The sequence below is a fragment of the Peromyscus maniculatus genome, chromosome 12 (assembly GCF_049852395.1).
Source record: "Peromyscus maniculatus bairdii isolate BWxNUB_F1_BW_parent chromosome 12, HU_Pman_BW_mat_3.1, whole genome shotgun sequence".
Lineage (NCBI taxonomy): Eukaryota > Metazoa > Chordata > Mammalia > Rodentia > Cricetidae > Peromyscus > Peromyscus maniculatus.
The window spans coordinates 87,385,580-87,408,935 of NC_134863.1; the positions used below are offsets into that span (position 1 = coordinate 87,385,580).

Here is a 23,356-nt window from a genome sequence, read left to right on the forward strand (position 1 = left end):
TGTTCACCCTGGACTCTCCCAGATGTCCCTGTCACTGCCTATGCTCTCCCTTTTATCTACAATAAACTCTCTTCTCCTCCATACCTAGAAACAGTCACGTCCTACCTTTATTATCTACTTTTTTTATTCAAGGGGAAGATTGTACTTCTGTTTCAGAAGGAAGAGGAGGACACCTCTGCAGTGACAGGTCTCAGTTCACACTAGAAATGCTGATCTGGTGAGCCTAGCAGTGTCCAGCTCTGTGGGCCACAAAGAGCTATAGCACAATGCTTCTACTTTGCAGGGTAGGTTGGCAGCTGGTTGAAGCTTCTGAAAATTATAGCAGAGATTTCTCCTCTTGCTGGTGTCTTAGTTACTTTTCTATTGCTCTTAAAAACATCATGGCTGGTCCATGGTTGGGCACATGGTTAATCTCAGCACTCAGGAGGAAAAGTTACTTGATCTCTGTGAGTTTGAGGACAGCCTGGAATAGAGAGCTAGTTCCAGGACAACCGGTCTATACAAAGAAACCTTGTCTCAAAAGACCAAAATATACCATGACCAAGGCAACTCAATGAAGGAAGGGTTTTATGGGATTATGGTTCCAGAAGGATAAGAGTCCACCATGGAAGGAGGCAGAAGGTACTAGAACAACAAGCAGGCTGAATCTCACACCTTGGACTACAAGCAGAAAGCAGAGAGAGTGAACTAGACATAACATGCATCAATAAACTCTCAAAGCCTGCACCAGTGACATATTTCCTTTAGCAATATCACACTTCATAAAATATCCAAACTGGGGACCAAGTGTTCAAATGTCCAAGACTATGGGGACATCTCATCCAAACCACCACAGCATTCAGCTGCTCACCTACTCTCTCCAGCAATGATTTGGTAACTGAAAAGGATGACCAGAGGGCAGGACACGGTGGTCACCACACCTTCCCTTTCTGTCAGGAAGCTGGAAATGAGCTCTGGCTATGGACTGTCTTCTGATCTCCAAGTCCTCTTGCCCCCAGTGCCTTTGCTCCCAGCCTCCTCTAATGTAAAGCCAGAGCACACTTGCATCTATGCCTGTCTGCTGGGTCCTCATAAACGTTTCTTCAGTCCAAACACCCTGCATGAAGCACAGCCACCTCTGAGAAGAGGTGACATACATGGAGGAGAAAGCAAACAGGACTGGTCCAGGAAGCAGGCCCAGGACCAGAGGGACTTCTCCTGAGGCAAGGGCAGAGCCTAAGCTGTGGAGATCTGGGTTTGCTCTGTAATTCTTTCAGGCCTGGGCACCAGCAAAACAGTGTGGAGGCTCCTGCAGCATGGCAGTCAGAGTGCAGGGGGACTGCCAGCCTTAGGCAGGTCCTTGCTCTAAGGCCACCCATGATTCCAGCTCAGTTCTTTCTCCTGTGTCCAGGCTTCCTGTTCCTTGCCACATACCCTTCCTAGGCCTCCTCCTGCCAGCACTGCCCACTGACCCCACAGCTGCCCCTCCTCCAGGCATTGTCTCCTCCCTGAGGCCCCTCCCACTGACCCCAAATTCCCTTCAGCTTTCTCCTGGGCCTGAGCCCTGAATCAAGTATCTGTTTCTCTGCACAGTCTGAATTAATTTCCCAAGAACCAGAAAAATGAAACTGAAACTAAGTCTGAGCTGACAGAGAAATGGAACAGGGAGGGAGAGGAGGAGGGAGCAGGAGAGACTGGAGGTAGTGAGAGGGAGGGAATAAGAAGGAAGGGAGCCAAACAAAGCTGAGCACAGGATGACATCATCTGAAGTCACTGAATCTGCTGGCTTCATCAATATGCATTCTAGGGCCACAGAATCAGTTTACACCAGGATCTGCTGGATCCCATCTACAAGCCCCACCAGTATGGACTTGGTGCTGGCCACAGACCCTGCTCTCAGCCTGGAAACAGAGGTCAAGACCCTGTGACAGGGCTCTGCTCCTTAGGGAACATAAAGGGAGCCTGGTGTCTGTCCTGCCAGTTCCCAGGACAGGCAGCTCAGGGAAAGGGCTGCAGCATCAAGTCCCTGGGTTCTGAGGAGGAAAGGCACTTACTTCCCTGAGCTGGGGGAGGTTCTCTGCAGAGCAGGGCTCTGCTTTGAATACAGGGGAAAGATGCATCAGGGATCATGGCCTGCCCCCTTTCTCCATGAAGACAGCACCTGTCACCCTCACCAGTCCTGCAGGAGTAGTGTGCTGTCCCCTTAGGGCCTGCTGTCAGAAGTCGCCCAGAAGATCTGGCAGGGTTCCTAGTGATTGCTAATAATGGTTTTTCTCTGCCTCTTTTTGATGCAGCTGCAATGGCCTAGGGAAAAGATGCCTTACAGTAATCAGATGGTCCTGAGGGAAAGCACGCAGCCATCTGAACTGGTGTCCATATAGCAGGTCTTGGTGGGTTGAGCCCAAAATATGCAATTTCTAGAACTTAGGACCCAGCCAAAGGCTCCTGAGGGTGAGTTTTGTTTCTGAGTTCAGTTTGTGTATAGTAGGGGTGGGTGAACAGGACGCTCTGGCAATTTCTCACTAAGTTTCGTTTCTCCCTTGGAAGGGGAGGAGCCAGCACTGTTTAAAGAGGTCTGAGCCCTGGGATCTGCACACTGTATTGCTGAGGAGTGAGTCAGAGTGGTGAGTACAGCACAGGATTCTGTGCAGGGCTAGGGATGACTCTGGGTTTTTTGTAGGTCTTGGGGGACATTGTAGATCACTTCTTAGTGCTTTTAAAATACGAGGATCAGTGACAGCACAGGCAGGGCCTCTGGGCTAGACAGGCAGCAGTCTGAAACATCCCCACAAATCCCAATATGTCTGTCTGGAGGCAGCAGGAGAGGATGGGGTCTCAGGGATATCTGGAGTCTTGGGCTAAGGAATAGAAGAGAGGTTTCAGATCCTCTGCTGCATGGCCAGGAACCCATGAGAAAGCAGATAGAGGTCTCTTGTTAGGGGTGGGAGGATGCTTGGAGACCTAGGGGCAGGCTTTGAAATGCAGGCAGGAGGCTCCTTTGGGGACCCTGCTGGAAGGACTGACAGAGGATCTGTGTAGAGAAATGTACATACCCAGGGCCTACCCAGTCCGCAGAGAGATGTCCTGGGAGATCTAAGCCCTACCTCTGCTCAGAGTACAGGGTATCCCATAGACCTTCCATTTCAATGGTTCAATTGCAGGGGGGACATGGATGGCAGGGACCTGGGAGAAGAAAGGGCTCTTGAGTCTCTCAATAGCCACTGTAACACCCAGACAGGCCTGAGAAGGCTCCCACTCCTAGGCAGGCAGGATAGCGGGTGGATAGGGGTTCTAACAGCGAAAGGGCTGAATCTTATTCCCATGCTGCTCTTGTTTCCAACTGGGCTCAGGATGCTTTTCTAACAGGACAGAAACCCAGGGAAACCCTGCCAATGGGATCTGTGTTCATAATAAATGGTATATAACACATGAGTGGGCATATGCCCACTGCCTACTGTAGCGTGGAAGTGTAGCCAACCACACCAAGGACAGCACAAATAGGCACAGGTATGCCTGGATAGGAATGCTTAGAGCCCACCACACCTGGTTACTTGTGTGGTCCTGACCCTGAACTTCAAGTAAGGTAGGAGTCTGCATAAATGTGATGGAGCTGCCCTGATGGTCTCTGTGCAATGGGATCTGTAGTGTGAAAGAGTTAGGATGTGGGGAGACAGGAAGCAGGGTATTCTGTAGCTCTCCTGCAAATTAGGGTTGATCTAGTGTTGGGAGCAGCTTGTGCTTGACTGGACCAAGATCTAGATGGGCAGATGCACTCACCTCAGGTTGACAGTGCAGCTGGGTGCCCAGGGCACTGAATGAACAGAGGAGGGTGTGATCCTTGAGGATGCTCTGCTCCTGAAATCCACCAAGTCTCAAAGGTGATTCAGGAGAATTGTACATGCTTGTGATTTGCAGACACAACATAGGGCTTAGATGCCAGAAAGGGAACAGACTCCCTGTATCCTGTTTTGACTGCTCACTAGGAGTCTTTGGTCATGGAACACAAACCTGGGGACTAGTCATATCCCTTGATTGTGCAGTGAGACTAGCAAGACAGCCATGGACCAATAGATGAGGGTCAATCTGAGAGTAAAGGGTATTCATTCTGGAGCCTGGGGCCCCTTCTAATATGAGGTCTTTCCAAAGCAGGGGAAGGAGAGCTGTGTCTGAAGAATGTTCTAGATTAACAGCCTCCATGAGTGCATTTAGAATTACTCCCCTTTCATGATCCTCCTCCCACAACAGAAATAAACACCTGCCTCTACGAGGTGAGATGATGGGGTGATGTTGATAGGAAGCATAGACCCCTGAGGTGGGTAGGGAAGGAATGGAGGTTGTAATACTGTTGTTTCTAATATGTGTCAATCTTAGCTAATGTCTGGAAATTTTGTTTCAAAACCTTTCTAATTTATTATCCCCATTTCCAACAGAATACCCAACAGGAAGCAGAAATCAAAGATGGTTCTCAGTACAGAAGAAATCGGAAGCTCTACTTCCTTAGCCTCACCCAGTGACCCATTGCCCAGTGGAGAGACTGACTTAGGAGAGAAAAACCAGGTATGACCACGTCCATCTGAGGGCTGCTGTTTTATGTCATATCCCCTGCAGATGGTGGCTTCCTTGACCTTCCTGGGGCAGGATGTTGATAGGGGTCTACTGTTCACTTTTCTTGGGCCAAGGTGAGACCAGTGAACCTCCTTGGTCCTTCATGGGATGCCATCTTGTTCTGGGAGAGATGGTATCATTGGGGTCTGTCAAGGCCCTGGTCAGTGCTATGCTGTCCCCTGCCCAAACCATGGCTTAGTCTTCAGCTCCACTGTCAGGACTCACTGAGACACTATCTCCTGGGAGAAGATGCTTGGGGTCTGTTTTCATAGAGTTGTAATCCAGTTTTGCCGGCAAACAAATGTGCTCTCTGGAAGGAACCTGTCAGCCTGGTCTCAGCCTGACCCAGTCGGCTGTCTGACCTTGGAGGGTCTTCCTCCCTTTAGCAGTGGGTTTTCCATCTCCACAGTGGGATCTTCAGCGTGGCTGTTGAGAGAAGTCAGAGCAGCTCTTTCTGGTACATAGAACTGTGTCTCACTCCCTGTTTGAGACATTGGGCCACCTGGCTGCCTGTTTCAGGCTCTCTCCATTGTCTAAGTAAAGATCAACATTTTAAATTTAGTGTTAAGCACAGTGTCAAAGGTCATAGGCAATGGGAAGGACCACTCTCTCTCCTTCTCCCTAAATCTCTCTATTTCCTTCTTGAAAAGTGAGGGGAAGAAAGAACTCAACCCAATGTATCAGTCAGCTCTCCATTGCTGTGACCAAGTTCCTGAAAGAATCAACTTAGAAAGAGGAAAGGTTATTTGGCTCACAGCTTGAGAAATTACATCCCATGCCCACTATGTGCCATTGCTCTAGGTCTGTGATGCATAGCATGATGGAACAAGGCTGGTGTCTAATGGTTGGGAAAAGTAGAGGTTGAGTAAGGGCCAGGGTCCAAGTTCACTTCAAAGTCGTGCTGCCAATGATCTATACCCTCCCAGAGGTCCCCAATTCTTCCAATCCCACCACATTCCAAGAACAGCTGGGGACCACACCTTCACCAGGTGGTCTTTGGGGCATGTATCAGATCTAAACTTATATACTCTCATACTCACATGCTTTGGGAACAGTTGGCCCTTTCTCTCCAGGTGACAGGCTATCTATGGTCCCTCAGCACAATTTCTAGGCAGATAGGGACTGAGTTTCTGATTTTCATACTTTCAGGCCCACAGTAGCATACATCCTCCTCTGTACCCTCAGTTATGAGAAGAGACCTAGGGCTGGAGGCATGCAATTAAACAGGTGTGCTCTGTTGGAGGAGCAGCTGAGACTCTTGCACCTCCTAGGAGTATTGTTGTTGTTAGCAACAAAGCCCCAGATGACCTGGCATTGGATGTTGTATTCCACTAATGCCCTGTTCCATTCTGTGAGGTACACACTCTCTCAGCTACAACTTTATCACTATCTCAGGACAAGAGCCTTCCACCCTCCCACTTTGTAGTTAGATTTTAGAGCCATTTTGCCTGTTGAAGCAGAATTGATGCCATTTATTTTTAATATTCTGCTTTTAGAATAAAACACCTGTTGCTATTTGTCCTTTGCTGGGAGCCATCCCTGGCAGTGGAAAGGTCCCTGCAGAGGAGGTCAAGAATTATCAGGGGAAGGAGTGAGCCAGGCATGATGGTTGGGTGAATCTAGCAGCCTGACTGACTAGCAGCCAGAGTGCTTCTTTATTTATACAGAATTTTGTAAACAAGGTTACATTCATGATGTTCCAAAACATAGATCTGTTGTTCAAAATCAAATTGGTCTTAAAATAATAATAAAAAAATTTGTAATAGCCAGAACCTGGAAACAACCTAGATGCCCATCAATGGAAGAATGGATGAAAAAAATGTGGTACATATACACAATGGAGTACTACTCAGCAGAGAAAAACAATGAAAGCATGAAATTTGCAGGCAAATGGATGGAACTAGAAAAAATCATCCTGAGTGAGGTAACCCAAACCCAGAAAGACAGTCATGGTATGTACTCACTCATAGGTGGATTCTAGATATAAAATAAAGAACAATCAGACCACAACCCATAGAACCATAGAGGCTATATATATAGCATGGAGGTCCCTAGGACGACTGTGGCTTATAATAAATTTCAGTTTTACTCAATTATTGAAAAAAAAATAGCCAAATGAATGGAAACACATGAACTATGAACCAAAGGTTGAGGGGCCCCCAGCTGAATCAGGCCCTCTGAATAGGTGAGACAGTTGATTGGCTTGATCAGTTTGGGAGGCAACTAGGCAGTGGTACCAAGTCCTGTGCTCATTGCATGAGTTGGCTGTTTGAAACCTGGAACTTATGCAGGGACACTTGGCTCAGTCTGGGAGGAAGGGACTGGACCTCCCTGGACTGAGTCTACCAGGTTGATCACAGTCCTCGGGGGAGGACTTGTCCTGGAGGAGGTGGGAATGGAGGGTGGGCTGGGGGTAAGGGGAGGGGGTGGGAGGGGGGAGAATAGGGGAACCCATGGCTGATATGTAGAACTGAATGGTATTGTAAAATTATATATATATATATATATATATACACATATATATATATATATATATATATATATATATATATATAATAAAAAAAAACAACCTTGAGCCAGATATTGGAGTGAAAGCTGAAAGATCAGAGAAGGAGAGCAAGCCACAGCCACATTTACCTCTAGGACTCCTCAGTCTGAAAAAGCCTCTAGTTCCTGTCTCCTCACCCCTTATATACCTTTATCAGCCCAACCATCACCTCCTGGGATTAAAGGCATGTGTGGTCCAGGGTAGCCTTGAACTCAGAGATCCAGATGAATCTCTGCCTCCTGAATGCTAGGATTAAAGGTGTATGCCACCACTGCCTAACCTCTATGCCTAATCTAGTGACTGGCTCTGTCCTCTGATCCTCAGGCAAGCTTTATTAAGATATACAATATATCGCCACATTTCCCCCCTTTTTTTGTTTGAAATAGTCAAAGAACATTATAATTAATGTAGGAAAAACTATATACAATGAGTACAGTAAGTATATGCAATGTATACAATCAAGAATTACATGAACAAGGTCTAGTCCATTAATATTTGACAAATTCAGAGACAATGCTCCATCAACTATCCTATTTTGGTGGGTCCAAAATATTGTACCTAATTTGCTTTCTATCCTAACTTGTATTACCAACTGCAAACTATCTTTTGATGCCTTTCAGCTTATGCACTTTACACCTCTTTAGTGAGTTCCTTTTGTGAATTTGTTAACAAAGAAAAGTATAACTATAAACTGTAACTATAACTATCTAATCTTCAACTCCCTCAGAAACCCAAGAAGGAAATAATATTAACCAAGTAAGCAGAAAGTACAAACAAGTGACTTTCAAAGAACGTGAGAAATGACAGAAACAGCTGGTAGATAGTCATCCAAGGTTTCTCTGCAAAGTTGGGGCATCATCTTCAGGCTACAAGCCTAGCATAAGTGCCAGACTCATCTGTGAAGCAGAATTTTTTGAAAGGCCTTCCTAATTTCTCTTAGCAAGATTCAGCAGTCCTTTCTTTTATGTCATGCTTGTCCATTTTGGACAGCATACTATCAGCAGTTGAGGTAAGGGCATTTTCTTACCCAGTGGCTAACTTTTGCCACAAAGAAAGTAAACTCCATAAGGAGTTTCTTCAAGGCCCACCATCTTCTATGAAGTAGATTGGTGCTGCCAGGAGTAGACATGTCTTGTCATAAAAAAAGAATCTATGCTATTAAAACATCTTAAATGCCATATTCTGTAGATCTCTGTTTGACCTTGAAAACATACCTAATATGACTACAAGTTTGATTGTAATAACTTATTACTAATCTATATTTCTTTATTGCCCTCAATAGTTGGTAATAACTTTCAAGGACTAGAAAACTGCATTACATTGGTAAATGACCTGTACAGGTAAAATACCTTAAACAAGAGTAGGAATGTATGTACACTATGTTCTAACAAAAATAATCTCAAATTCGTATCAATATACAAAATTTGTATACAATATACAAAAATCCAATCCAATGTAAAATATTTAAAACTAACAGTTGCTTTTTAAAAGTAGATTCAAAAATCTTCCTTTTATCTTATCATACCCATATTCTCTCTTTTTTATTTTCAGAGTAGATTCAATAATCTACCTTTTATCTTATTATATCTATATCCTCTTTTTTTCTTTTCAGAGTATCAACAATCTACCCTTTCATCCCATCATTTCTATATTTTTTAGAGCAGATTCAATAATCTACATTTTCATCCTATCATTTCTATATAATACATTTCTATATCATATCTTCCTTTCTTCTTTTAGAAAGAGTTTGACTATGACTAATATCAATTTTTAACCAACCCCTAAACAAAGACAAATATCCATCATCTATTTTTGGGGGGAATGTGGGTATAGTTTTCTAGGCTACTTCCTGCTGATTGGGGTGTTGGTAGTCTTATGAGGACATAAAGAAAATTTAGGATTATGGTCAAGTCCTGACCGGAGTAGTCTGTGAGGGCTGTATTATCTCACTTAGCCATCTCAATATTGTCCTGAGCAGTTTGTAGTCCACGCTGATCTTTGGGTATATTTGTCAGTGTAGTAGCCATGTGAAATCATTGTTGTGGGGTCCCATCATCTTTTTGAAGACTAATCAGTTCATGCACAGCTTGGAGATTTGTCAGTTCCTGTAAGATTACTGGATAGATTAAAGTTGGTTGTTTGAAAGCCTTAGGCTGTTTGTCTGTAACCTTGTAATGCAATGCTGATATTGGTTCACCTTTAAATTCTTCTGTCTGGGTCCGAATATCTCTATAATCTGTTTTAACAAGTTTTTGTAAAACTTTTATCTTGGCACTCATATTAAACAACTTTTTAAATGATCAAACAAATAAGATTTATAATTGACATTACATCTATCCCATCAACATTAATTATCCTCTCATTTAATTGTTCCATTTTCAGTCCTTCAATATTATTATCAAACAGAGACCAAACACCGTCCATTGTGAAATTGTTTCCCGTTTTTTTAATGTGGGGGAAAAATCTTTCTTTTAAATAATTCCTCCATTTAAGAAATCCCAGTTGACTCACCAAATCTGCTGACAATGAGATTCAGATTATGGTGTGGCAGCAGCCCAAGGAAGGATTCCAGAGAAAGCCAAAACCCACCAGAAGAGGAAAGAAGCAAAACATCCAGCCATCTGCCTGGGGGAAGTGTGAGAAAGTGGCTAACTCATGTAGTTTTAGGAGCCAAAACAAAGAACCTATAGAGTTTGCCGCAGAGAGCAAAACTTAGCCAGCTGGGAGGGACTCTGGCCCATGTGGGGTGGAGACTCTGGCCATGTGCAGCTTGGACCTGAGCTGGGGACTGCAGGGCCACAGGAAAGTGGCTTTTTTTGTGAATTCATACCCCACAAGTTGAATGCTAGGTGTTGGTTGAATACTAAATGGCCTTATAATAAAAAACCCTGAGCCAGATATTGGGGTGAAAGCAGAAAGATCAGAGCAGCAAAGCAAGCCACAGCCACATCTTACCTCTAGGACTCCTCAGTCTGAAAAAGCCTCTAGTTTCTGTCTCCTCACACCTTATATACTTTCTCTGCCCAGCCATCACTTCCTGATGTAAAGACATGTGAGATCCAGGGTGGCCTTGATCTCACAGAGATCCAAGTGGATCTCTGCCTCCTGAGTTCTAGGATTAAGGGTGTATGCCACCACTGCCTGACTTCTATGTTTAATCTAGTGGCTGGCTCTGTCCTCTAATCCTCAGGCAAGCTTTATTAGGGTATATAATAGATCATCACATAAATCATATCATTTTTGTTTTTGGACATGTGTTTCACTTCCTTTTGTTCATTATTAGTCATTATTAATAAACCTTGACAGAGCAGAGTTATTATTTCCAATCATTTTCCCTCAAGTTTTGACATGATCAGTAAATAGAGTTATCATTTTTACTCATAAATACCATAACCAAACTTTTAAGAATCCAGAGGCATATGAGAGCCTGTTCTCAGGCTTGTAGCTTTGGTTGCTTCAAGGACATTAGACCAAAACAAAATCTTCAAGCCACCTCAGGCCACGTCCCCAGCAGCGCATTATTAACTCTTGGTGGTCAGAGAGCTGAGGAAAAAATCCTCACTCTAAAGCTGCTGCAGTTGTTATTCAAATTGTGGCATAATACAATGTTTATATTTTATAACTTAATAGAATTTGTCTTTATGTCTAATCCTGTCATTCTGTTGTTCTTTGGTCAAATGACATCAGAGTGGCTCTGTATGTGCTAACTTTTCTAAGAAAGGGAGGTCCTAACACCTCATACTTTTATCATCTTTCCACTCCACACTTTGCTCATCAATATGTCTCTGTGTAGGGCAGAATTGTATGTCATATAGTTGTCTGAGTGTATAGTGGGAAGAGGCTTGTAATCTCAACTGTGGTCAACTCCTCTAGCCCACTGAATCTTGTTGACCTTTTTAATTTTACTTTGTCTTGAATATCTTGTTCCTGTGTAAGTACAGGGACAGATGTTTCAAAAATGTCTTATAGCCTCATAAAGAGACCTCTGGAATCTTTATCTGTCACAACCCCCAAAGTATAAGGAAGACCTTCAAATTAACAAGGATATCTCCCTAAAAGAGCATGTTGGGGGATAGTATGTTCAGGACTGTCCTGGGGAAGCTTAAAGGCAGCATTCCTGGGAGAAGGCATAAATGATTCATTTGAAAATTTCCATCAATCCAATATCTCCAAATGTACAAATATTAAAGTCCCTCATGTATGCAACTGGTGGAGATGAAAGCCAAAGGTGGCATGGCAGCCATCATGCAGTTCAATTTTGCCGGATTTTTCTATTACTTCTGCCATTCCATTCAGATATGGCTGTGCCAGTTCTTTATGTGAGGCATTTGTTCTTCCTCCCCCTTTTCCTTACATTCTTCCACATTTAGGATTGAACATCTGTATTTTAGGAGTGTATATCATATACTCTGCTGGCTGTTTCACTATGGTAGTGTCTGCAGTGCTCACACTTAATAAACACAATAAGTCTATTCATGAGGGACAGAATAAAAATTTCCTATGTGGTGTAAGAACCTTTCTCTGCTATTGGCCTCCATCCTGTCTGTCATGGTCTTCCTTACCCATTAATCAGAAACCCCACAATGCATTGCCACTGTTTGTGCTCAGGTACCACTTAAGGATGGTGAAGTCATAAGAAATCTGTACCAGTCACCACTTGTGTTGTCAGAGCCATGATATGGATTTAGGATTCCTCTCCTGTCACTTCCTGTCTGTACTCAGAACGCCTTTTACAATTCCTGCAGTGTGGATGTGCTAGAGATAATTTCTTAAAGTTTCATATCTTGAAAGTCCAGGTTTTGCCATAATTTTTGTGTTTCTATTTATAATAAGCATCTCCTTGTTTTCATGAGAACAGCACCTGGGAATTTCAGAGTAGGACTCTGGTTATCTGACTCCTAAACTGTCACATTTCAACCAGGGTGAGCTTAACTAACTCTCCAAGTCTTAGTTTTCCACTTAAATTATGAGATGTAGTGATAATACAGCACTTGTATAATTTTTTTTTTACTGTAAGGATGGGAAAGATATGTGCAAAGTGCTCAGGGACCTAAATAACACTTACCACTAAGCCAGACTCTCATCTTCTTTTCTAATGGAGCTGTAATTTAATTAACACTTCTTAAAAGCATAAATAAATAAATAAATAAATCTCAGTTTCTTGCAGCTTGTGATGTAAAGGCCACATTGCTGGCCAAAGACATACTACTTCTCAGACATCCAGGGTTCACTGCCAGTTCTCCATGGTGAGGATGGTGAGGTAACTTCAAACTTGCCCTCATTTCAAAACGATATTTTTCCTGGGTATAGAAATCTAGGTTCATGGCATTTTTGTCAACAATATAAACATTTTTCATAGCGGAGATATAAACAAGTTGTCAGATGTTTTGTCAAGTGCCACCCCACTGTCTTCATACTTCCATTCTTTCTGGTAAGAAATTGGCTGTCAAGCTTCTCTGTTTGTCCCTCTGTGTGTAAGGTGTCATATTCTGACTACTTATAATGCCTCCTGTTTATAACTAGTTTTGAATCATTTGGGCCTTGGTATTGGCATAAAAACAGACATGTGGACCAATGGAATCAAATTAAAGACCCTTGTAGATGTAACCAACCGTCTTATTAAATAAGAAACACAGAACCAATGTAAAGAAGAAAGCCAAGAGGTCAGAGCTCAGAGCTAAAACCTTACCCTTCCTCCTGCGGTGGTCCCACCTTTCCGACAGAGACCTACTTACTGTGTGTTTGTCTTGATATAGTCTTTCTGTTCTGCCTTCTCATTGGTTGTAAACCCAAATATGTGACTGCCTCATCACTGCCTGTATATACAGCCCTCCAGGTCTTAAAGGTGTGTGTCTCCAATGCTGGCTGTATACCTGAACACACAGAGACTTACCTAGCTCTGTCTACCAAGTGCTGGGATTAAAGGCGTGCGCTGCTGCTGCTGCTGCCGCCGCAGCTGCTGCTGCAGCAGCCGCCGCCGCCACCGCCACCACCGCCACCACCACGCTCTTGCTATGGATTTAATAGCTCTGACCCCCGGGCAACTTTATTTATTAACATACAATTAAAATCACATTTCAGTACAAATAAAATACCACCATAGACCCTGATATTAATCCACATACCTATGAACACCTATGACAATCAATGGGCCTTGATGTCATTTCTTTTGTGTGTCCTGCACCTAAAGTTTGTTGACTGTCATCAATCTTTGGGTTATGGTGTCCTTAAGGAGGCAGTAGGGTGGTAAAGAGGCAGTAGGTAGTAAGGGGAAAATGGCCCAGGGTGACAACTACCAGCCTCCCACACATGTCACAGTGAAAACAGAGGCTGTGGTTAAAAGAGAGATTAAGGATTAAAAGGATGGTGTCTAAAGACTGTGGAAGATGTGTGGGAGGGCTTGGAGTTAGCTATGAGATAAACATGTCAAACAGATAGCAGAGGGAGCAGGGTCCAGTGACACAGGCCAGCAGGCTCACAGGAAGCCCTTGAGGACATATATATGTAGGGCATGACTGACCTTCTTGTATTCTGGCTTCTACAGAGGCCAACTGTAGCAGAGTCAATTGTACATAAGGATGGCTTCTAACAAGAAGCTTGTGCTTGGGAGCCCATTTCTGACCACCCCACAGAGAAGTCAAATATGAGGTGACCAAGAAAGACTGCAGTGACATCTTGATGGCAGTGATAGAGTTTTCTGCTGTGCTACAAGCTGACCAATGTCAGAAGAAAGAGATTTCAGTATAATAAACACAACTATAACACCTGCAAGGTGTGTGTGTGTGTGTGTGTGTGACTGGTAATAAAACTGGAAGAAAACCAATAGCTAGGGGGTTGTCAGGATCATAGCTGGAGTCAGAACTGCATAGAACGGGACTTCAACTACTTCTGACTAGGCAGGCAGAGCACAAGCAATGCACGATCATCTCCCTTGTTGGGCCAGAGGACGTGCATAGAGTGTTTGCCCTGCCATTGGCTCAGCCCATAACAGTCCAGAGAATTACTGTTCACTCTCCACAGAGATTACTGCAGCCTTTGTCCAGTTTTTGCCATGGCCCTATAAAAACGGTGAACAAGGGAAATTGAATGGCTTTACTTCCTCCTTGAAAACCCATGTCACTTCTCTTCTCTGGCAACAGTGAACCTGAGGTCACCTTTGCGGATCGAGCTCTGATAATCAGGAGTATGCGGCACCTTAGGTCCTTGGGCCAGGAACATTTATTGAGAGCTTTGGTAGCAAAAGAGTGTGTGAGTATACAGCAGGTGACAACTAGAGTCCAGAAGGTCAACCTATCAGAACTAAGCATTTTGATAGAGGAAACCATCATACAAGATGTTATGGAATTACTGCCTTTTAAATGAATTGGCTGTTTCTTATTGTAAACTTCTTGTGAATAACAGCTATGATTCTCCCTGTTTACCATGCATCTCAATGTTATGTGTACATGTAATCTCATGACTGCATCTCAATCTTATAGACAAAACTTCCCCTATAATTTTGGGGTAATTGGGTAACTTTTCCCAGCTGTGTTTATTCTTCATTAGCTTACATCTGGCCAGGGCCATTCTCCAGACAAAAGTATTTCAACAAAGATACCTTTTTATCCAAGGACAAGCTGCACATAGATAAGAATTAGCTCATCTCACTTACAGATAAGAGAAAATGACCATTAACAATTAAATCCTCAACTCTTTACCTTCATCCCAGGTTATTTACACAAGACACTAATTTACAAGAAGTAAAGCCATTCAATTTCCCTTGTTCACCATTTTTTATAGGGCCATGGCAAAAACTGGACAAAGTAAATTAAGAGATTTACTGCTCACATTTCTGGGATGATGTTCTACACTTGCTAGTTATTGAGTTAAGGTAATTATTTCCCATTGACCAAAGGAAATTTCTGGCAAGGCCAAGCAGATGATAGGTGTCAAGCTTTGATTCTTGTGCAAATTAAATTTTAATCCTCCTCAGCCAGATGCTATTCCTAGATTTTCTCCTCAGCAATTACTCCAAGCAAAAGTGCTCTTACTAACCAAATGCTACAAGCTCTGGCATAGGTTGCTTAGCAACTGAGCATATGTCCCTTGCCCTTCCAGGGCTGCAGCTGGGAAGAGCAGGGGAAAAAAGTGGTGCTTTAGAAAATAAAGACAGTTTTACTTTCCTAGTGACTTATTGGCATTTATAGACCACTAACATCCTACCTAGCCATTTCTAGATTATATTTTGAGCACTTAAATTACATTTTAGAATTCCCTAATTGATCTTAGCCTTTAATTGACCTCACCAGAGAACTCCCCTTAGTCACTTCCCGCTTTGGGTTGTTAATCAAAGCTGACATTGCTTTATGTGTGGATCCTTATCACCTCTCTCTGTGACCCTGAACACTTTAAGCCTGGAATTGCACTGTTAAAGAATTACTGCTTGTGTATACATACCGCTTCCAACAACAGCATGGAAAGGAACTGATTTAGAAGAACAAAGATGAGAAAGAAGATGGAGAGAACTAGAGAGATATAAGAGAACAGCAGAAGGGACTGAACGAAAAAGGGACTGAGGGGAGCTAAGTATGAGAACAGAGAAGAAGCTTTGTAGATGGAATAGATTAAGAAGAATAAAGAGAATGGACTAAAGAACTCAGTGTCCTTAGATTCATTGAATAACCCTCAGATTAGATCGTCAGCTGGTTGGTAGACTCTTCCATAGACCCTGGGAGAAAGCAATACACAACAACATGGGTCCTGACTTTTTCATCAACACAGAAGAAGCAATGTTTTGTGTTTCTTCAAATACATTTCAGCCCATTTCTCACTCTTGGGGATTCTAACAACATGCACATTATCCTTGAACTCAGCTGTCTTTGCAGGAACGCTAACATGGAGCATAAACTCACTCTTCTTTGCCCTCATCTAGGAGTCCCTGAACAACCTCTGCAGGCAGTATGAGGAGAAGGTGCGGCCCTGCATTGACCTCATCGACTCCCTGCGGGCCCTGGGCGTGGAGCAGGACCTGGCCCTGCCTGCCATTGCAGTCATTGGGGACCAGAGCTCAGGGAAGAGCTCTGTGCTGGAAGCACTGTCAGGAGTGGCCCTCCCCAGAGGCAGTGGTGAGAGCTCATGCTTATTGCCTTGCTAGGCTGTGGACCTGGGGCTCAAAGATAGAGACAGATCCCTCCCAGTTTGGGCCCACAGCAGAATGAAGGTCAAGGTGGTCTTTCTCCTTGACTGTGGGCAGCCTTTCCCCTGAGCAGCCTGCAGGTTCTTCCTCCTCTCACAAGGGCACCAGTCGAAGTGGTTAGGGCTCCACCCATGCAGCTTCTCAAGCCTTCCTTCAGCCTAGGTTATCTCCTTTCAGTCTCTGTATCCAACAGTCACTGTAGGTGTCGGGGCTGAGCACAAGTACTGGGGTGGAACTAATTGAGTCAGTTCCCTAGGTCCTTTCTTTGAGGTGACCATTCCCCTTGGAGAAGAGACTGGTGTCCAGGTTAGTGCTGCTGCTTAAACTCCATGGCTGGTGTGGTCATTGAATGCTCAGGAAGAGGTCAGAGCCCAAGTGTTCCAAGGACGAGGTAAAATCCCTTGGATAAGGCAGGAGTTGGAAGGAGATCATATCAGGGGGTATGGGGAAGTAGCCTGAGGATGGTGACCAGGATGCATGGGGCCTGGTGGGAGATGTCTGGTACATTAAAGGTTCCACCAAGGTCCCCACAGAGCTGAGGGCGCCACACTAGAAGGAAGCAGCCTGAAGTGGTTGGTGGCTTTTACCTCAAATGGATAAACATGACCTGGGTTCCTATTCCAAGAATATAGACCTGGGGTCATACTGGAGAGACAGCATGAGAGTGAGGCCAGATGTTTCCATTCCCAGAGTCTCATGCAGATGAGTGTGTGTAAGTGTGTTAGTCTAAGGCCCTATAAAACACTGTGCTCACCAGAGCACTGGGCTAACATGGACCTCATCTCCTAGGTATCGTTACCAGATGCCCTCTGGTGCTGAAATTGAAGAAGCTGGAGCAGGGAGAGGAGTGGACAGGCAAGGTCACCTATAATGACATTGAATTGGAGCTCTCTGATCCCTCAGAGGTGGAAGATGCCATCAACAAAGGTTGGTGTCCTGTTGTCCCTTATCCTCTGACTGCCTGTCAACACTGCCTGGAGTCAGAGGAGAAGTGTTGAGTTATTTTGTCAGGACCTTGTTCCAGCACAGAAAATGAAACCCCTTCAAACCTGCTGCCACCCAGGACCCCAGGACAGAAGAGGCTTTGCATTCCTTTGGGTGGCTGTGGCACAGTACCTGGCAGAATGCCTTACAGAAGGATATATTTCTCTCCTGGATTCAGAGGATTTTTATCCAGGGTCACCTTTTTCTATGATCCTGGAAGGAACATTATTGTCATAGGAGCAAGTGGTGACAGAGAAGAAGCAGAGTGCCACAGGAAAGGACCAGAAATAAGACATATAGACCTACTCGCAGTGAACTATTTCCTTTAGCATGGTTCTACCTCACAACATGTCTATAAGCTCAAAATATTACCAGTTAGGGACCAACACAAGTTTCTATATAAGATCCCCTTGGGTCACTGCATATCCAAGGCATGCTTTCCCAGAGTTCCCTGGAATAAGATCCCCTCCATCTTCCCTCTGTTCTCCTTATCCCACCCCACCAAGCTTGGTCACACTTTCTTTTTCCTCCTCTCCAGGTCAGAACTTTATTGCTGGGGAAGGACTGGGAATCAGTGATAAGCTCATTAGCCTGGATGTTAGCTCCCCAAATGTCCCTGACCTGACCTTGATTGATCTGCCTGGCATCACCAGGGTGGCTGTAGGCAATCAGCCCGCAGACATCGGACGCCAGGTGAGACTCTAGACTCCACTCTGACCTACACTGGGTCCCAAGGGGCACTGGACTGAGTCCAAGGGTATGTCTAAGAGGGACCTTGAGGATGTGGAAGTGAGACTGGATGGCCAGAATTTACTACAGAGGGATGCATCCATGGAAGCCAGGGCCTTAAGCAAGTGGATGGTCACAACCATCTCTCTCTCAATGCTGTTTCCATAACTAGGAGTCACCATCTCATTTCTTATAGATCAAGAGACTCATCAAGACATACATCCAAAAACAGGAGACCATCAACCTGGTGGTGGTCCCCAGTAATGTGGACATCGCCACCACGGAGGCACTGAGCATGGCTCAGGAGGTGGATCCTGAAGGGGACAGGACCATAGGTAGGAGAGTGGGAGGTAACAGTGGTGTTGGTTTGCTAGTGGGGACACAAGCCCTGGATCCAGATGGACCAAGCTCAGTTCACAACCAGGATCCCACTGAGGTGGGAGGAAGTGACCCCTTCATCTCATCTCCCTGGTTGGAAAGGCATGAGGAGCCAGAGGTGGGCAAGCATGGGGAGGAAATCATATTTTCTGAGACTCAATGTCATAGGAGCCATGGTAAGGACCACAGAGTCGCTCTGGGTAATGGCCATGGAGAGGTGCTAGGAAGGAGCCTGTGGCTGATCTAAGGACTTTGTTGTTTTCACAAAGCCACCTACACATGTCTCTGTGGGAGGGCTTCCACCCTGCATGGTTTCTGTGGGCTTCATCTAAGGATGGGATCCTGGTGCCCAGTGAGAGCTACACTTCCTGTTCTCTTGGTGTGTTTCCTCTGATTTCAGTGTCTGTCCTGCAGGGATCTTGACCAAGCCCGATCTTGTGGACAGAGGAACTGAAGACAAGGTCGTTGATGTGGTGCGGAACCTGGTGTACCACCTGAAGAAGGGCTACATGATAGTCAAGTGCAGGGGTCAGCAGGACATCCAGGAAAAGCTGAGCCTGACTGAGGCCCTTGAGAAGGAGCAAGCCTTCTTCAAGGAGCACCCTCACTTCAGGTACCTCTGCCATACTGTGCCATGCAGTGAAAATTGCTTGACAAGAACACACCTGACATGAGTGGTGTGTGTGCAACAGCCTGAGGATGATTGCACTTTTGGAATGACTGTAAGTTTTTCCTGAAAGGTCAGACAGTGGTGGCGTAAAACTTTAATCCCAACACGTGGGAGGCAGAGCCAGGGGGATCTCTATGAGCTCAAGGCCAGCCTGGTCTACTGTGAGAAATCCAGGACAGGCACCAAAACTACACAGAGTAACCCTGTCTCGACAAATCAAAAATTAAAAAAAAAAGAAAAGAAAGAAAGAAAAAATACAAATAAGAAAAAAAATCTTTCCTGAAAGAAAGGAAATGCACTTAGTAGTCCTTAAAGAGTAATAAGTAGTTAAAAAAAGAGGAGGGGACTTCCCAAAGTACCACAATCAAGTAGCACAGGAACTAGAGTCACAAGTAGAACAGAGCAGAGGAAAAGTCAGAGACCCAGAAACTCACCATGACTTTGCTATGCAATAAAAATGTCACTCAGCCAAGCTAGGTGTCACTTTAGCAGTCCATGACATAAACAACTGTTCAGTGCCTGCAGTAATCTATGCCAGGCTCTTGCTGGAAACAAAACCAAGGTCAGAGAACCATAGACATAAGTGATAAGATCTGAGCTTCCAAACACAGATTTTGGCAGCATAAGAATAGTATAGCTCCATGCCTTTAAGCGTCCATGGCTTAAATCCTTTCTTGGACCGAAGAGTGTCTCCTCCCTTTACTTGTTCCTCATACATATGCAAATATATGTCAGTGCCTTTGTATAAAGACCTGGATCTATATGTATTTTTTGTTTTCTTGTGTATTATATATGTGTGTGTATGTACTCAGATGTATAGCCTTTATGGACAGGTATGTATACTTGAATGTATTATACATGTAAGTGTGAGTTCATTCACATCACACATTTAAGGATGTGGTGTATACTTGCATGTGTCACATATAGAAGTGTGTGCATGTGTATTCATGTGTATCACACATGGAATGAGGTATTGTGCTATGATAACATATCTGTGCTCATGCATATATGTTTTGTGGAGAACAGATTTTACTCTGATTATTAATGATCTGAGGAGGTTCACTGCAGCCCACTGTAGATCTCCTAGCTGTTCCCCCTATATCATTGTACAAAACCTTCTCTAAGTACTCCATGAGTACCAGTCTAAAGGTACCCATTCATTGAAAGTACCCAGACTGGCCCAGGCCTCCCCACAGCAGGCTCTAGACTTGTGTTCTGCTTCAGTCTAATGGGATCCTCTCACTTGTTCCCCCAGCGTTCTTCTGGAGGATGGGAAGGCCACAGTGCCCCTTCTGGCAGAGAGACTGACCACAGAGCTCATCTCACACATCTGTGTAAGCCTGGGTGGCTGTGTCTTCATAAAGCTGAACCTGGACTGGGACAATCCTGGGCACATGAACTGGTCAAGATCTCTTTGCTCAGACATGTGGTATTTGGGAAATTGTAACTCTAGCATCAGAAGGATTTTGCTGGTTCTTGCTGCTGTCACCTTTGATTTTGAGGCATGGCTGTGAGCTCCTCATTCTGGAGCTGATCTCAAAAGCTAGAGTTCAAACAGGTTCTTCAGATAGAAGCCATGTTCACTTTTCTCTGACCTGGTGTCTCAAATCACCTTAGTTCTCTACTTGGGATATTGATACTACTCACTATTGTGGATTTAGTGTGTAGACTTGCTTGAGGACTGGCTGTGCAAAGACTCAGAAGAGATCTTCCCCTGGACTGCTCCTGTTTTCAAGGTATTCCTGCAGCTCCAGGATATAGGTGCAGATCAGGGCATCGGCAGGGCACCATGATCTTGTGTGACCCTCTATGGGCCTCCTTGATGCTGACAGATCAGGCCTATTCTTGCTGAGTTCAGTGCCTTGAGATGACTGGGGACAGCAAAGTTATAGGAACCTTCCTTTGAAACAACAGTACCTGGCAGCTTTTACTCTGTTGAAAACAACACAAAAGTTTATGAGTCTTGTATTGTTATAATTTCCTCTGTTTCAGAAGCTACTAGAAGGTGCTTTGTGACATTTCCCTGAAGAGAGTTCATGTCCCTGACAGAGGGATGTATCTCTGGGTGGCTCTTTTAGGAGGCGACCATGATCAGTGGACAGGGTTGCATACCAGATGCAGGCATGGGCAAACCTGTTTATAAAGGGATGCTTCTCAAGTGCTGCTCTGCACCAGGGAAATAATATCAGGACTTCAGAATGCTTCCCACGTGTCATGGTGACTCTGTAGAGTAGGCTTGGGGCCTTGTTTGCATTCCCAGTCTATATTTCTATGTTCCATTCACCTCTTTCCATTTCAGAAATCTCTGCCTTTGTTAGAAAATCAAATAAAGAAGTGTCACCAGACTGCAAGTGAGGAGCTGCAGAAGTATGGTGCAGACATACCAGAGGATGACAATGAGAAAACTTTCTTCCTGATTGAAGTGAGCATTGTCCATAGTTCTGGGCATGATGACTGCATCACTGTCTACACAGGAATCTCTTTCTGGTGCTCTTCAGATCTCATGCTTCCAAGGCTGCTAGAGATGCTTCCTGTCCATTTAGTGTTAAGAAGGGAGTCAGGATAAAGAATATGGTTGAGTGCAGGGTGGAGCTTGTAGGGGGCATTTTCTTTTCATCCACATTGACAGAAGAGTTCTCCTTAAGGATCCCAAAGGAAAAAGGAAAAGGGAGGCATTTCCTGCTGCAAGTGTCCCTCCTTAATACCGTTCTGTTGGGCCTAGGAGGAGGAGGTGGCTCATCCACCTTCATTGCACACCTGTCCTTTTACTACATTGACCCCATACTTGAAAGATCTCTGCTGATACTGATGTTTTCTTTCTTGACAGAAAATCAACACTTTTAACCAGGACATCACTGCCATAGTACAAGGGGAGGAAAATGTGGAGGAGGGAGAATGTCGCCTGTTCAACAGGATCCGAAACGAGTTCTTATTGTGGAGTAAGGACATCGAAAAAAATTTCCAAAATGGTAAGCATCTTGTCCAATCTGGGTTGCCATTCTTAACAATCATACACTCCATTGTTATAGACAATAGGAGACCATCACTCACACTTTGTGGTGCTAAGAAGTCTCAGGACAAGGCACCAGAAAATGAGGTAACTAGTGAGGTCTCCATCTCTGCTCCCAAGATGACACCATCTATCCTGGTCCTCATGTATTAAGGATGAGAGACAGTTTTCTCTGGCATCTATTATGAGGACACACACACCCTCTGTGAGGATGGAACTTCATGTCCTACTAACTTCTTAAATGCCAACCTTTCAGTGCCAGTATACTAGGAATGAAGTTCAACTTACAAACTTCAGTAATACATCAGATAGGGAAATGTCAACAAACCAAAGTACAGGTGCTAGCAAAATCCAACTTGGTGAACCAATGAGTTTTCTTGGGTTGATATCCAGGAATATGGGTGAGGAGTTACTTATAGGCATAGAAACGACTCAAACACAGCTGTAATCTCAGAGCCCACTCAAGTATGGATGATGGCTCATGAAATCTGGAGCACAGGGCAGAGACTGCAAGCAGCCTAACAGGTTAGAAAGATAGTTCTAGGTAGTTCAATTGATCTGAGCCTCTGACAGGAAGCTTGATTGGTCTCTGCTTCTTCCTGGGATTTTGGCTTATCTGAGAGTGAGTCTCAGCAGTCCCTATTTTTTATATACACTTGGGGAGAAGGCTTGGTGAATCTAGTCAGTTTCGGGGACTTTCTGGAGTCACTGAGTTGTTGACTTCCTGAGTTTAAGGAGCTTCCCAGGAGGATGTAGTTGGTTTCACCTCCTTTGTAACGTCTTGTGCATGAGCTTCCCTCAAAATGGAAAGTTTTAATCTTGGAGGAAACTGCTGCCTGTCCAGTGCCTTTATCTTGGGGCGTAATTATACATTTCTTTATGACAATGAGAGGATGATACAAGTACAGGCAGCACCTCACCTCATCTTCATAGCTTCAAAACCTGAAACAGAGAGGAAGTACAAGAAATCAGTTCTTTGATCACAGATCTGTGCTAAGAAAGCTGCCAGAGTGGAGGGGACTTTGTCTTCCCTCAAGGGGCTTGATGAAAACATCAAATTGACTTGAACCAACCAGAGGTTTTGAAAAACAGCATCCTTGGCTGTGCAGGACAGACATACAAAGTAGAATGCTCTATTTATTGCAGCTTCGTGCAGGTGGTCAGGTTGGGTAGCAATGTACCTTTGTAGAGACGCTTATGAGACACTTACTTAAGGCTGTGACTCCCCATGTCCCCACAGTGCCCACCACTTCTGCCTTACTCACCACTACTAAGTCC

The 23,356-nt window shown here is 44.4% G+C and overlaps 1 protein-coding gene across 1 annotated transcript in view; it reads left to right on the forward strand.

Annotated features, from left to right (window-relative positions):
* The first annotated feature begins 2,412 nt into the window (after positions 1-2,412).
* Positions 2,413-23,356, forward strand: part of LOC102913822 (interferon-induced GTP-binding protein Mx2) — a 28,558-nt gene continuing 7,614 nt past the window's right edge. The window contains exons 1-11 of the mRNA XM_042259583.2: positions 2,413-2,430; positions 2,527-2,603; positions 4,410-4,536; positions 16,044-16,236; positions 17,097-17,234; positions 17,830-17,984; positions 18,217-18,355; positions 18,813-19,011; positions 20,324-20,402; positions 21,368-21,490; positions 21,896-22,037. Coding sequence (XP_042115517.2) covers positions 4,438-4,536; positions 16,044-16,236; positions 17,097-17,234; positions 17,830-17,984; positions 18,217-18,355; positions 18,813-19,011; positions 20,324-20,402; positions 21,368-21,490; positions 21,896-22,037 — 1,267 coding nt within the window. The 5' untranslated portion in view covers positions 2,413-2,430; positions 2,527-2,603; positions 4,410-4,437. The remainder of the gene's footprint in view (positions 2,431-2,526; positions 2,604-4,409; positions 4,537-16,043; positions 16,237-17,096; positions 17,235-17,829; positions 17,985-18,216; positions 18,356-18,812; positions 19,012-20,323; positions 20,403-21,367; positions 21,491-21,895; positions 22,038-23,356) is intronic.